General features: G+C 40.9%; 1 protein-coding gene across 3 annotated transcripts in view; it reads right to left on the bottom strand.

Moving 5' to 3' along the window:
* Positions 1–828: 828 nt before the first annotated feature.
* Positions 829–13,991, bottom strand: part of DDC (dopa decarboxylase) — a 100,420-nt gene continuing 87,257 nt past the window's right edge. For all 3 annotated transcript variants that reach the window (XM_056137965.1, XM_056137968.1, XM_056137967.1), the window contains exons 11-15: positions 13,498–13,517; positions 11,465–11,563; positions 8,887–8,988; positions 4,406–4,626; positions 829–1,789 (exon numbers count right to left, since the gene is read on the bottom strand). In XM_056137965.1, coding sequence (XP_055993940.1) covers positions 4,420–4,626; positions 8,887–8,988; positions 11,465–11,563; positions 13,498–13,517 — 428 coding nt within the window. In that variant the 3' untranslated portion in view covers positions 829–1,789; positions 4,406–4,419. The remainder of the gene's footprint in view (positions 1,790–4,405; positions 4,627–8,886; positions 8,989–11,464; positions 11,564–13,497; positions 13,518–13,991) is intronic.

Genomic DNA, 13,991 nt, shown 5'->3' with positions numbered 1-13,991 from the left:
TCTCTTCTTAAACTTTGCATTTTTTTCTCCTCGTTCTGTGAGGTAGAATTTTGCACGAAGGAGACGGTGGTCTGATCCCGTTTGGAATTTTGGGACAACAGCAACATCGGTTAGGCAAAACCGCCAATTGAATATGATGTGGTCTGTTTCATTGTGGAACCGTCCACCGGGAGACTCCCATGTCCAACGTTTAGATTCAGCCTTTTGGAACTGTGAGTTACCATGGAAGGTCTTGGTTAACATGATGAACTCAGACAGTCTCTCACCCTAGTATTCTAGGCCATGGGCCCCGATGTGGAGTTCATCGGCTGATCTTTTTGGTCCTATCTTGGCATTAAAATCATTGACAATGATCTTGTAGAAGGTATGATCTTCTTTATAGAACTTCTCCAATAATATATATATATTATTGGATTATTGGGCTGGAGCTATAGCACAACGGGTAAGGTGTTTGCCTTGCAAGTGGCCAACATGGCCAACCCGAATTCGATTCCTCCGCACCTCTCGGAGAGCCCAGCAAGCTACCGAGAGTATCTCGCCCACATGGCAAAGCCTGGCAAGCTCCCCCTGATGTATTCGATATGCCAAACACAGTAACAATTGTCACAATGGAGATGTTACTGAGCCCGCTCGAGCAAATCAGTGAACAACGGGAGGACAGTGACAGTGATATATTTTATTGAATCACCGTGAAATATAGTTATAAGCTTTCATGTTTGAGTTACAGTCACACAATGATCAAACACCCATCCCTCCACCAGTGCACATTCCCCATCACCAATATCCCCAGTATTCCCCCCCTCTTTCCCACCCTCCCACTGCCTCTATGGAAAACAATATTCCCCATACTTTCTCTCTACTTTTGGGCATATGGTTTATAATACAGATACTGAGAGGTTATGTTTGGTCCTTTATCTACTTTCAGCACACCTCTCTCATCCTGACCAATTCTTCCAACCATCATTTTCTTAGTGATCCCTTCTCTATTCCAGCTGCCTTCTCCACCCTCATGAGGCAGGTTTTCAACTATGGAGAAATCTTCCTGGCCCTTGTATCTACTTTCCTTGGGTGTCAGTCTCATGTTAGATACACTTTCAATGTCTATTTAGGCAATCTCAACTTCCACAGTTATTTAAGTGTTCATTGTTCTACAGCTCCCTACATGGTACCCCCAGTGGTTCCCAATGGACTATTCTTTGTCCCCATGCCATTAGTATTATTGTTTACATTGAGAGCTTTCTAACTAATTCATGGCACTACAAGCCAGATAGACTTATAAGGAATTCAAGGCTCTGCAGGTTACTGTCATTCCCATCAAACCAGTAGACCCAGACTCTGGTTGTGTCTTCATTCTGAATTTATTCCTTTAAGTTAGAGTCATCTCCAAGTAACAATTGCTTATGATTAATGCTTCCTAAATAATGCCTGATATATACTGAGAAGTCAGTAAAGCAACTATTAAGGTCACAGGTATAATTTCAAGTGTAATTATAGACTGAACTAGGAAATATTTCTCTAAGACTTTCATACCACTAACAAGCACAAAATACAACTTTTAATCAGCAGAAATTCACAACAAAATAATATAAAAAACTATTAAATACTGGTATTAACTTTTCATACAGGAGGCAATATTCCTTTATTGATGAGGAACTGAACAGATGCAATCACTTTTGGATGGTTTTAGAGAAAGAAACAGACACATGTAGGGTTGGTCACATGGAATCAGGGTGAGATTCGTTTTCATGTCATTCCGTTTTCCAATATGTATCTTTTAAACTTTTGGTCTCTATAGGGGAAAAGTAACAAACATGTATCTGTATTAGAAAAATTAAAGAATCAAGTTTTAATACTTTTATGGTGTTGTAATTTATAAAAATATATTTGTTCTTTCACAGTTTGATTAATAACTCATAAAATCATTGGAATATCCTAAGTAGTGAAATGTATCTATTTTTGTCTCAGTGAGGTTAAACTACCTAAAGATGGGGAACCTTCCATTCTAGCTTTAGACCTCCAGGTAGGGGAGAGGAGCAAGAGGCTGAATCTTCCAGTGGCCAGTTTATTAATAATGATACTGTAATGAAATCTCCATGTAAAACTGAAAAGATGGGTTCAGAGAGATTCCAGTTTTGTGAATGTGTAGATTTATGGTGAGTGGCTGTGGAGAGGACGTGAGCCCTCCATGCCCTTTTCCCTGTGATTTGTCATATGCATCTCTTCCATTGAACTGTTATATACAATTAACATAATAAACGAATGATATACTAAGTATGATGTTTCCCCGAGTTTGCTGAGCCACTCTGACAGATGATTCAAACCAAAAGGAAGGGTTCGTGGAGACCTCAAATTGCCTGTTAGTCAAAAGCATAGGTGACAACCTGGACTTGGCATTGGTGTGTGAAGTTGTGTGGTGGGTGGGAGGGAGAAGAAGGGCAGTCTTTTGGGACTTATCCTGATTCTATTTGGGTGGATTGTCAGGACTGAATTGAATTGTAGGACACCTCTCTGCTGTCCATAGCATTGTTCATTGGTGTTCTGACCTCAGTGACCGAAAATAATACTTCTCATTTCAATGCACAGGATTATACTGTTCCCCAGTGAGACACAGATACCATGCTTCTCTTATAGCACATTTTTATAAATTAGAATCTCTAGCTAGTTTCTACTCTGTGGAAAATGGAAATATTTTTCTTTCTCTTAGAGATGTGACTACATGAATTTGGTGTAATTACCCCAGATAAGCACAAGTAAAGTTTACATTAGCTAATCTAGTACAAACAATTATATATGCATGCATTTCTATTATACATTTAAAACATATTAATACTATTTTTGCCTTTGTATTTGGTATGTATGATTTTTGAACATTGTGACTTCTATCAAAAACATGCCTTACATTTTGATAATTTTTAATGCTACTGTATTTTGCCACGGGTACATGGAAATAAATCTGCATATGATATAGCTGCATAAATGTTCATGTAAATTGTGCATCTGATACAATTTTGCTTTGTATGGATCTCCCCACTCTCATACTTATCCTTGTCTTAGAGCAGTGGCATTGTGTGAAAATAAAAGTTTCTCTCAGTGCCTTGTGGAGATGTTTATAATATTGTCTTAGAGTTGGCTTTACACAGGGTGGGAACCCTCAGCTTAAGAGCAGTGGACCTTTTACAAAGCTTAGAGGAGGAAAGAATGTCTTTCTAGGAAAACTTCAGCGGAGGTGTCTAACATTGGTTAGAAGCCATGAATTGGCTTCTTATAAATAAGTGTATCATTTTAACTTAAAATTTATTTTTGCACCACACCCAGCAGTATTTAAGACTTACTCCTGACGTTTCTCAGGGATCACTCCTAGTGGTGCTCAGAAGAACATATGGGGTGTTAGAGATCAAAACCAGGTCAGCCATGTGTGAGGCAAGCACCCTTCCCATTGTCCCTCTCCCCAACTCCATGGTCTTTAATTTTTTTTCTTGAGGAAGCTGGTATTTCAGATGTTCACAGTTATTAAGGACAAAGAAGTTAACCCTGTTAGTAAAATCAACTGATCAGATATAGACATTGAGCTCTTACATCTTCCATAGGTTATGATAGGTGGGAAATTGGAATGAAAAGGGACAGACATGAGAAATGATTACAAATATCCATAGTCCCTGACCCCCAAATGAGGCAAAAGAGAAAGAAGGTAGACATTATTTCTTTCCCTTTTTTTGGTTAGGTCGTATCTTGTACTCAGGCATTACTCAGGAATTACTCATGGCAGTGCTCAGGGGACTATATGAGACAGGGACTCAAATCCAGGTTAGCCATGTGCAAGGCAAGAGCCTTACTCGGAAAAGCCCCTGAAGGTAGATATTCTTGAAATAATTTGATTAAAAGAATTTTGAGATTATTGTGGTAAAATTGACATCATTTTCCAACTCTCCCTTATCAGTAACCCTACCTTGTTAGCAGGTGTTTCTTACAAGTTTACACTGCTGACTTCGAGGTAGGGCACATCTTTAGCAACCACAAGAAGCTCTGTGGCATACACATTGCTTTTTTTTCCTGCACCAGCAGGAATCATAAGCATCTGTTGCATGAAATTCTTTTTGTAAAGTTTTTACTCTTCATTTTCCTGGGTAAACATATAAGGTTGTTGTGACAGTAAGCTCCCTCTTAAACACATCGATAAAGAAATGAGATAAAGAACGGTAAAGATATGAGATATGAGGATGGATTGCACAGATACACGATTGATCATTTTTTGATTCCCCATCTCAAAGAATACAGTATACAAATATATCTAGGAATTTAAAGGATCATTATGATGTATCATTTTCCTACATCTACAGACTAACAGGGATATAGCTTGATCTTTTTGCCAAAGGAAATTTATCCTGTAACATTCAGTGCAACTCACCTGCTGCCCCTGGCTCATTTTCCCTCCATCTCTGCCCCCAGAACTTCAGTGGCTAGTGCTCTTATGTGCTCCCAGGCAAGGTGTACATGGGCAGACTCCACAGTACGGGAACAAATGGCAAACCGCAGAACAAACTTGTCTCTGAGGTTAGAGGGGACCAGGTGGATCTTTTTGGCGTTGTTAATTCTCTGCAGAAGAGCTTCATTCAGTTTGTTGGATCCCTAAAGGAACAGAGAGAAGGGCTGTGCTCAGGTTTTGGAAGATTCAGTCAGTCGGCTAATGAAGTGAGACCTGGGTTTGGCAGTTCTGCCAGGCATTGGTAGAAGACACAGCAGCACTTTTCACCTAGACACTTGTATAGAAAGTAGTCACAAGAGACTGCAGCTTCTCCAGATAGGACAATGTCTTCATGTTCAAATATGCTTTAAAAAAAAAAAACTTATGGTCTTGAACACTTTGGTGCTATATAGGTGAGGTAACTAGATAACTATATCTTGGTGGGGCATGAGCGGGGCAGGGGCATATGTGGTACCAGGGATTAAACCCATGTCAACCACATGCAAGGTAAGAATCCTCCAAGCTATACTGTCATTTTGGCCCCAGATAACTGCATTTTAAAGAGAATATGCTTTCTACGGAGGTGGGGTCACTGTCACTGTCATTGGCCTCCTGTCGTTCATCAATTTTGCTCGAGCGGGCCCAGTAACATTGTGAGACTTGTTACTGTGTTTGGCATATCGAATACGTCACTGGTAGCTTGCCAGGCTTTGCCGTGGGGGCGAGATACTCTCGGTAGCTTGCTGGGCTCTCTGAGAGGGGCAGAGAAATCGAACTCGGGTCGGCCATGTTGGCTGTGTGCAAGGCAAACGCCCTACGGTACGGAGAGGAAAAGAACCTTTGGTCATTGATGAAGGGATGCTGGCTCTGGTGGTATGCTTGGAGTTGTAACATTGATTCTGTTACTAAAGCTTCATAAATCACAGTGCCTAAATAAACAGTTTTTAAAAAATGGGTTCTTCTAAAGTCTGAGTTGTGGTGGTGTTTTTTTAAGGCAGTTCCTAGAAATGTTATCTACATATAGGAACATAAATGGCAGAACTGAGGTTTCTAATGCCATCAGTGAAGGGGCCTCAGAGATCCAAATCTCAACATAGCAAATGAAGTATGATAGTTTATAACTAGAATCAGGGAAACTGCTCACAAAATAGGCCCAAGGTCTCATATGGGCCTCCCTTTGAAGAGAGCAGCCTATCGAGGACAGAGCCCACCCCTTTCCCTGTCAGGGATGCCAATTCCTCAGGCTATTCATTCTCTATACTGCTTTCTGTCCTTTTCTTACACACAATGATTCCATCCGTTGTCAGCCACAAAGTTGAAGTAAAAGAGGGCTGACAACTGTTTACAATAGCTAGAATCTGGAAAAAACCTGAGTGCCCGAGAAAAGATGACTGGTTAAAGAAACTTTGGTACATCTACACAATGGAGTACTATTTAGCTTTTAGAAAAGATGAAGTCATGAAATGTACATGCAAATAGTACTACATGGAAAGTATCATGCTAAGCGAAATGAGTCAGAAAGAAAGGAACAGACAAAGAAAGATTGCATTCATCTGGGGAACATAAAGTAACAAAACAGGAGACTAACACCCAAGAATAGCTGAGATAAGTACCAGGAGATTTATTCCATGGCTTGGAGGCTAGCCGCACACGCTAGGGGAAAAGGCAGCTCAGATAGAGAAGGGAGCACTGAATAAAGAGTGTTGGGAGGATCCTCCCAGGATGGGAGATGCATGCTGAAAGTAGACTATAGACCAAACATGACTGCCACTCAGTGCCTCTTTTGCAAACCCAAAAGGAGAGAACAAAATGGTATGCCCTGCCACGGGTGGGTGGGGGGGGAATACTGGGATCAGTGGTGGTGGAGAATGGACACTGGTGGAGGGATGGGTACTCGATCATTGTATAACTGAAACCCAAGCACAAAAACTTGTAAGTCCACAACTGTACCTCATGGTGTTTCATTAATAAAAATTTAAATAAATAAATAAACAACAACAAAAAAAAGAGGGCTGACAGGTGCAGCCTTGCATCCTTGATAATGTAACCCATACAGGACTGAACTGTTCTGGTTTTCACTCTGTCCTGAGAATGGAGACAAGGAGAGGAAAAAGAAGAACCCAGTTTGACCCAGACACAAACAGATTTTAGAATCTGACCCATTCATATTCACCTAGCCTCTTGCTATGGAGCTCCCATTGGTCTCACATAGATAGCCTGAATGGTAATTCTACCAGAAAATTACTTCAGAAACTGGTCCATCCACCCGGAAAGACATTCTCCTATTACAGGTGGATGATAAAGAAGAATATGCTACAAAGGAAAGATAGCTACCATAGAGATTTATTATAAAAAGAAACACTTGATAAATATTAAATGTAGAAAATAGTTTTTAAAAAAACTTCCTTCTTATTCCAAATATATTTAATATATTTTATATTTGAGGCAAAACTTTGTGACATTTTCTGTATCCTGAAACATCAGTAAAGAATGCTTCAGTCAGCTTAATCATTGGCTGAATAAATAGCAGTACTCCTACATTTAAAAAAAAAAAATGGTAGTAGACTGAAAAAGAAAATAGAGGTAAGATGCCAGAGAAGATGGTCTTAGTATGAGATGTGAATATGGAAAAGAATGAAAAAGGGGAGGGAGAGAGAGAGGGAGGGGGAGAAAGAGTAGAAGAAGGAAAATAGGTGCAGAATGAAACAACGGGACAGGTTGGGGTGAAGATACAGTGACAGGAAGGCAGTTATGAGATAGTAATAGTATATAGTACTGTTATGCTTTAAGTCAAGTGATATTTCTCTCTGTATTGGGAGTGGTGGTGATGAATGGGACAAAGAAAATTATGACAAGATAAAATTTTAAAACTTCATAGAAATATCCTGAATTTAGGAGTATGATTGAACCTGACAAAGAAGAATAAAGACCATATGCATAGGCAGGTTTGGTCACCATTGATTATGGTGAAAATTATATATAAAATATACAAAATATAATCTTGATAACAAAGTCTTCAACAGAAAGCAGAAAACTTCATAGAAATAGCCTGAACTTAGGAGTATGATTGAACCTGACACAGAAGAATAAAGACCATATGCATAGGTGGGTTTGGTCACCATTGATTATGGTGAAAATTATATATAATATATACAAAATATAATCTTGATGACATTATGCTAAGTGAAAGAAGCCAGTCACAAAAGTCAGTATACTGATAATTTCATTACTAAATGTTCATAACAGTCTTCAACAGAAAGCAGATCAATAACATCTAAGTGACAGATGACTATGATGTGTGAGGGCTTTTATTGAAGGATGGGGTGTTTCCAAATTCATTGCTATAAAAGCTGGGGTAGATACTAAAGTAATTCTAAGTGAAGAAAGTGGTTGGCAAATGATACCCCAATTAAACTAGTAAAATGTGAAAATCAAAATCCTACAAAGGCTAAGCATAATGAAGACACCAAAGTTGACTGGTGCCATGTTTGTTACCCCCCAGTATCTGGAGTAATGTCAGGATAGTTCCACATGTTGCCAAGTACATGTGCTCACAGATCATCTCTGAGTATGATCTCACGGTTCCTCTTTCCCATATCTGTGTTTCCCCCATCGCCTTGTCAGAGCTCTACGATCAGCTGCTTCCAGACTTCCATGACTGGTTCAAATCTCTAGAATCACAAAGAAGCATGTGGTAAGAGAAGCCACATGTCATAACTATGCAGCTGAGCCATGCCTATCTTTCTTCTTGAAATTAAATAGGAACCTGTGGAAAGGGGACATGAAAAGTTAGCTCAAGAGTTACTAGGGCATTAGATTGTCCTCCAGCCTCAAGGGGTCTGTGTCCTCCATCTTGTGGGGCCTTCTGAGAAACTTGGTCATGGATTGCAGTAAAATGGCTTATATCACCAGTGGGTCTAAGGCCAGCACCCTTGTCAGAGGGCAAACACACTTGTCCTTGCCACAGCCACAGCCCATCTTAACCATGTGTGTGTCTACCAACAACCTTGAGGAGAAGTAGGAAGGCATGCTAAAGTGCAGTCCTGGTCAGCTAGGGTCCTAGGCTGGCATTTTTTCAGCATCTCCCAGATGATGTTAACTGTCATCACACTTGGGGATGACACTATGGGAAGTGGTGCTACAGTCAGGCCAGTCCTTAGAGCAACCTATGCAGGTACATAGGGATGGAGATACTGGTGAGTGTCTTAGACCCAAAGGGGTCACACAAACCAGAATTCACAGCTTATGACCAAGGAAGAAAAAAATTCATGGAGAACTGTGTGCAGGTAGGATATAGTTGGTAGTAGGTGGTATGAACAGACTGAGGTGTGATTTAATTGAGTGCCTTGAACACAAAGTTCATGTTCCTCTCTGTCACATTTGAAGAAAAGAAAACAAGAATATTGGAATAAACTTGAACATACCCTGAGCCGAAAGCAGACCAACCCCAGAGTGACTTCCGCACAAATTTCAAAACGAGGATCCTGCTGCACCAGAGACTCAAACTCGTGAGACAGCTGGACATGCTTGAAGGGAAAGAGAGAAACTGTAAGGCTCTTCTCACCACTTAACCACCGAGGTGATTTTCCTTAGATGACATATTTATAATTCATTTACATTGTCTTAGCTACTTTCTTCAAGTGATTTTGTCTCCTGTTCACACACAGGTTTAAAAAAAATCATTCTGGGGAAAATTTCATTCTCTTCAGAAAAACACCAGCCATATATTTCTAGGCTGTTTTTTATCCTACCCCAACAATCTTTCATCGTTTTTGAAATAAACACTGAAGAGGGATTTAAACATTCTGTTGATATGGCTTTTAACTTTGCTGTAGGCTCCTGGTGAGTGCAGTGTGGTTCACCACTGAGTAATCCTCACACAATAGGGGAAATTCACTTATGCCCAGTTTGCAGATAAGAATACTGAGGATTTGATCTGCTGCAAACGCCTAACACCTAACCTTCAGTTCTACAGTTGTCATGGTTGTTATTCCACAGCTTTTGCACCAAGAGGTGTGAATCATGTCACATTCAAGAATTGCCTGTCATAGAATAAACCATCATATTTGATTTTTAAATGTTTGTGGAGCTCAGAAGCATCCAACTAGAGGTCTGAGAAAAATCTCTACAGCTTAGGTGCACATCTTGCTCTTCTAAATACAGACATCCAGCATAGTGCTGTCACTTGGAAGTGCTCAAGAACTATTTGAGTGGTAGTACTTGCTAAGAATGAAAAAACACACAAGCTGGTCCTAGTCATGTAATATGCTTATATCCACTAGAGGGCGCCAAAGAATTCAGGCTCACAATGGTTCCCCACAAGAGCCCAGATATCTACATCTGCCTGGGAAGATATAGCTCTTCAGGTGTGCATTGTTATCCTTTAACTTCCTGGGAAGCCAAAACAGAAACCTGCTCATGGTTATGTGGGGTAGTTTTAATTTTTTTATTTACTTATTTTTGATTTGGAGGTCACACCCAGTGGTGCCCAGGGCTACCGGGCAAACGCCTTACCAGCTGTACTATTTCTCTAGTCCTCAACATGGCACAGATTGGTTTTTTTTTTTTTTTTTTTTTTTTTTTTTTGCTTTTTGGGTCACACCCAGCGACGCTCAGGGGTTACTCCTGGCTCATGCACTCAGGAATTGCTCCTGGCAGCGCTCGGAGGACCATATGGGATGCTGGGAATCGAACCTGTGTTGGCCATGTTGGCTGCGTGCAAGGCAAAGCCCTACCCGCTGTGCTATCGCTCCAGCCCCACAGATTGTTTTTAATATAATAAAAGAAAGTTTTGTGGTGGAGCTTGAGGAGGTTGGAGGTTCTCAAATTTTAACCCTCATATCCTAGCTACTGAATTCACCTGTTAAAATAGGTTGCTTTAGCACTCTTTACAATAGCCAGAATCTGGAAAAAACCTGAGTGCCTGAGAACAGATGATTGGTTAAAGAAACTTTGGTACATTTACACGATGGAGTACTATGTAGCTGTTAGAAAAGATGAAGTTATGAAATTTACATACAAGTGGTACTACATGGAAAGTATCATGTTAAGCGAAATGAGTCAGAAAGAGCGGGATAGACACAGAAAGATTGCATTCATCTGGGGAACATAAAGCAACAAAACGGGAGACTAACACCCAGGAATGGCTGAGATTAGTACCAGGAATTTTGCTCCATGACTTGAAGGCCAGCCACACATGCTAGGTGAAAAGGAAGCTCAGATAAAAAAGAGCACCAAATAAAGGGTGTTGTGAGGACCCTCTCAGGGTGGGAGAAGCATGCCGAAAGTAGTCTATAGACCAAACATGATTGCCACTCAATGCCTCTCTTGCAAAACACAGTACCCAAAAGAAGAGAGAGAGAACAAGGGGGAATGCCCTGCCACAGAGGCAGGGTGGGACGGGGCAGTTGGGGGTTGGGAGGGATGCTGGGACCCGTGGTGGTGGAGGATGGGCACTGGTGGAGGGATGGGTACTTGATCATTGTATAACTGAAACCCAAGCACAAAAATTTATAGTCTATAACTGTACCTCGTGGTGTTTCACTAATAAAAAAATAAAAATAAATTTAAAAAATAGGTTGCTTTAACTGCCCAGGAGGAGGTAGATTGCACAAGCAAGTTCTGCGAGTTAGGGGGCTTGTTTGAGGAACATGGGGCTGGCATGCTTGACATCCATTCCCACCCAAAGTTGCTTTCCTTTTTGTGGAAAACAGTTTTTTCATTCGTTCCACTGTTTTTCATTGTTGACTCGCCCTAGTTGTCTGTGAGACGTGACTAAAGTGCTAGCGATGCATTTTCTTTACTGGATGGTTTCCCACAGGGTACAGCTTTCATGGAATCATCTACAAAATCATCAAGGTGCACTGACCATCTTAGAGATATGCTACTCTCAATAGCCTAGGATGTCCTCTATCATACATTTGATTACTAATGCATCCTAGTTCATTTCTAAAGCCCCTAAATCCTTGATATTCCCTAGATAAATAATGAAAACAAAGTTACCTTGCGGATATAGGCTTGCAGTCCCTTGACTCCATACATCCTAAACACAAACCACATTTTCAAAGAGCGGAATCTTCGACCCAGCGGTAACTGCCAGTGCTGAAATAAAATCCAAAATGGTGTGTCAGGGAGGAATGTTTTAGAGCCTTTACCTCCTCGGTCCGCCTGTTTCTTCTGGAAGCAGCCAATCATCGGGAAGCTGCCTGCTCCAGCTGCCGTGTTTGGCCTTTGACAGCAAAACTGACAGTGCAGTGCAGAGTGTGGACTACAAGAGGCCTTCACTGCAGAGATCTGCATGGGAGTGGGGCCTCCCAAATCCTTCTCTGGCTCCAGGGTTGAGGAATAAAGGAGTGGAATACTGGTGTTTAACTTCATATATTTTTGTGTCCTGAACAATTTTCTAGAGGAGTATTGATTCTTCTTTTGCCCTACCTGCTGACAGCCCAGACATGGCACATGGACCCTCTCACTGGACAAGACATCTGTTACCACCAAAATAGTTCTCAAATAAGCTTGACCTCTTCCCCAGTTTTTTTTCTGAACCCATAAGGTGACTTCACTCTGCAGTCTACGAGACTGCTTTGTGCTTGTTAATGTACTAGCATAAGTAAGAACAGAGAAGAATGATGTATGGGGAAAAACACTGAAACAGTTTGGATTCAGTGTAGAAACTGCTTCTGACTTTTATATTTATTTTTATATATTTTCTGCTTGGGGGTGGCACCTAATAGCTGGAGGCTACTTCTAGGTTGGCTTCGTGCTTGGGAGCAGCCCTCAGAGCTGCTTGGGGGACTATGTGGTGCTGGGAATTGAACCTGGGACTCAGCATGCAAAGCACACATTCAGCCCTCTGATTTATTCCTCTGGTCACTTTCTGTCATATAGCAGCTCATAAAGAAAGCTCACTTTCTGTTCTCTGGGTCTCTCTCTGGAGAACAGGGTTGAGATGGTAGGTTTTCATTAGTGCAGGAGATGATGCCATATAATGGTCCAGCAATGCCCAGGCTATCTGCACTAGAGGGCCTGCCCTCTAGTGGAATGGTAGGTGAGTAATGGTTAGTGATGAATGCATCAACAGCATCCACTTATGACTTCAGTTCAAGCTCCAAAATATATTGCAACAAGACATCAATACAGGTCACCTCCATTTACACCAAGAACTGAGTTAGGCAAAGTCACATCATTCTATCTTTCCAAAGCAGGGATTAGTAGTCTTATTTTCTTTTACTTTATTTTAGTTTTTTGCTTTTGCAGTGCCAGAGTTAGAACTCATGACTTAACACATAGAGGTCATGGACTCTGCTGCTAAGCCACACTCAGCCTGACCTTTGTATGAGAGAAGACAGGCATGTGGAGCTAAGGGATTTGACAAGTTCTCAGTCTTGGCACTGAGTTTTTTGTTTTGTTTTATTTTTTTGTCTTTTATTGTTGTGCAATTTATTGTTGTCTTTTATTTTCCAAGTTGTTAAGGGAGCTTCTTAAAATTTACTAGTCTATTTTTAATATTTAAAAAAATGTTACTTTGGGATCTAGAAGAAATAACACAGTGGCTTACAGCTCCTTCATATGTCATGAGTTTAAACCCCTAGTGTCCCACATACACAGAGCATGGTCCTGGAAGTTCTACTGTTTTCACCTGCAGCTCTGCTCTCTTTGATCTTTGGTGTTGCAAGTGACTTCCTGAAACATACAGATAGGCAAGTGTAACCAACAACAACAAAAAAATGGATATAATAACTAGCACACAGATGGGTGAGTGCCAGGGTCAGGAAGTGACCAATTAGGGAGCATATATTTAATAAACCCAGGAAAGTACCACAGTCATAACTCACATGCCTCAGCTAAACCTGTGCCCACCCCCCAACAAACATGTGTGCAAGCCCTGCAACTTAAGGCATGAAGTCTGAAGTGAGCTCTACAGCCAAGTGTGCAAACACCAAAATCTGATGTGTAATCTAAAAGCTAAGACAGGGCCCAGTTCTGCAGTGCATTATCACAAACCTGGAGCTCTAACGGAGCGTTCTCCCACTTACCCTGTAGTCAGTGATCAGCCCTGGGAAAGTTAAAGAAAACGAAGAAACCATTAGACATGTTTGTTGAGGCCTTCTCCCTGCATCCTTCCCACATCATCCCCTGAGCTACATAAGACCAGTGAGGGCAAGGGCTGGGGCATCTCCCTGATAATCTGTTCAAGAGCAGCCCCTGGAGCAGGATGCCCTGAATTCAAATGGAAGCTACAAAATTGCAAATTATTCCTATTGTTTCAATCTCTACTAATATATCTGCAGCAAAATATGAGATTTTCCAGTTTCATTTAACCTGGAAAATCAGCCCTTACGAGTGTGTAAAGCCATTATCATTCATGTATGGAAAAGTGATTTGTGATATAAAAAGTGGTTAGGATATACAAGAAGTTGTGGTATATGTACAGAGTGGAATACTATACCACCCTAAGAAAGAAAGAAATCATGTAATTTGCCACAACATGGATGGAACTAGAGAATCTCATGGATAGTGAAGTCAGAAG

This window comes from Sorex fumeus, unplaced genomic scaffold, assembly GCF_029834395.1.
Source record: "Sorex fumeus unplaced genomic scaffold, SorFum_2.1 ptg000128l, whole genome shotgun sequence".
NCBI classification, from domain to species: domain Eukaryota; kingdom Metazoa; phylum Chordata; class Mammalia; order Eulipotyphla; family Soricidae; genus Sorex; species Sorex fumeus.
This window is presented reverse-complemented; position numbering and strand designations above follow the sequence as displayed.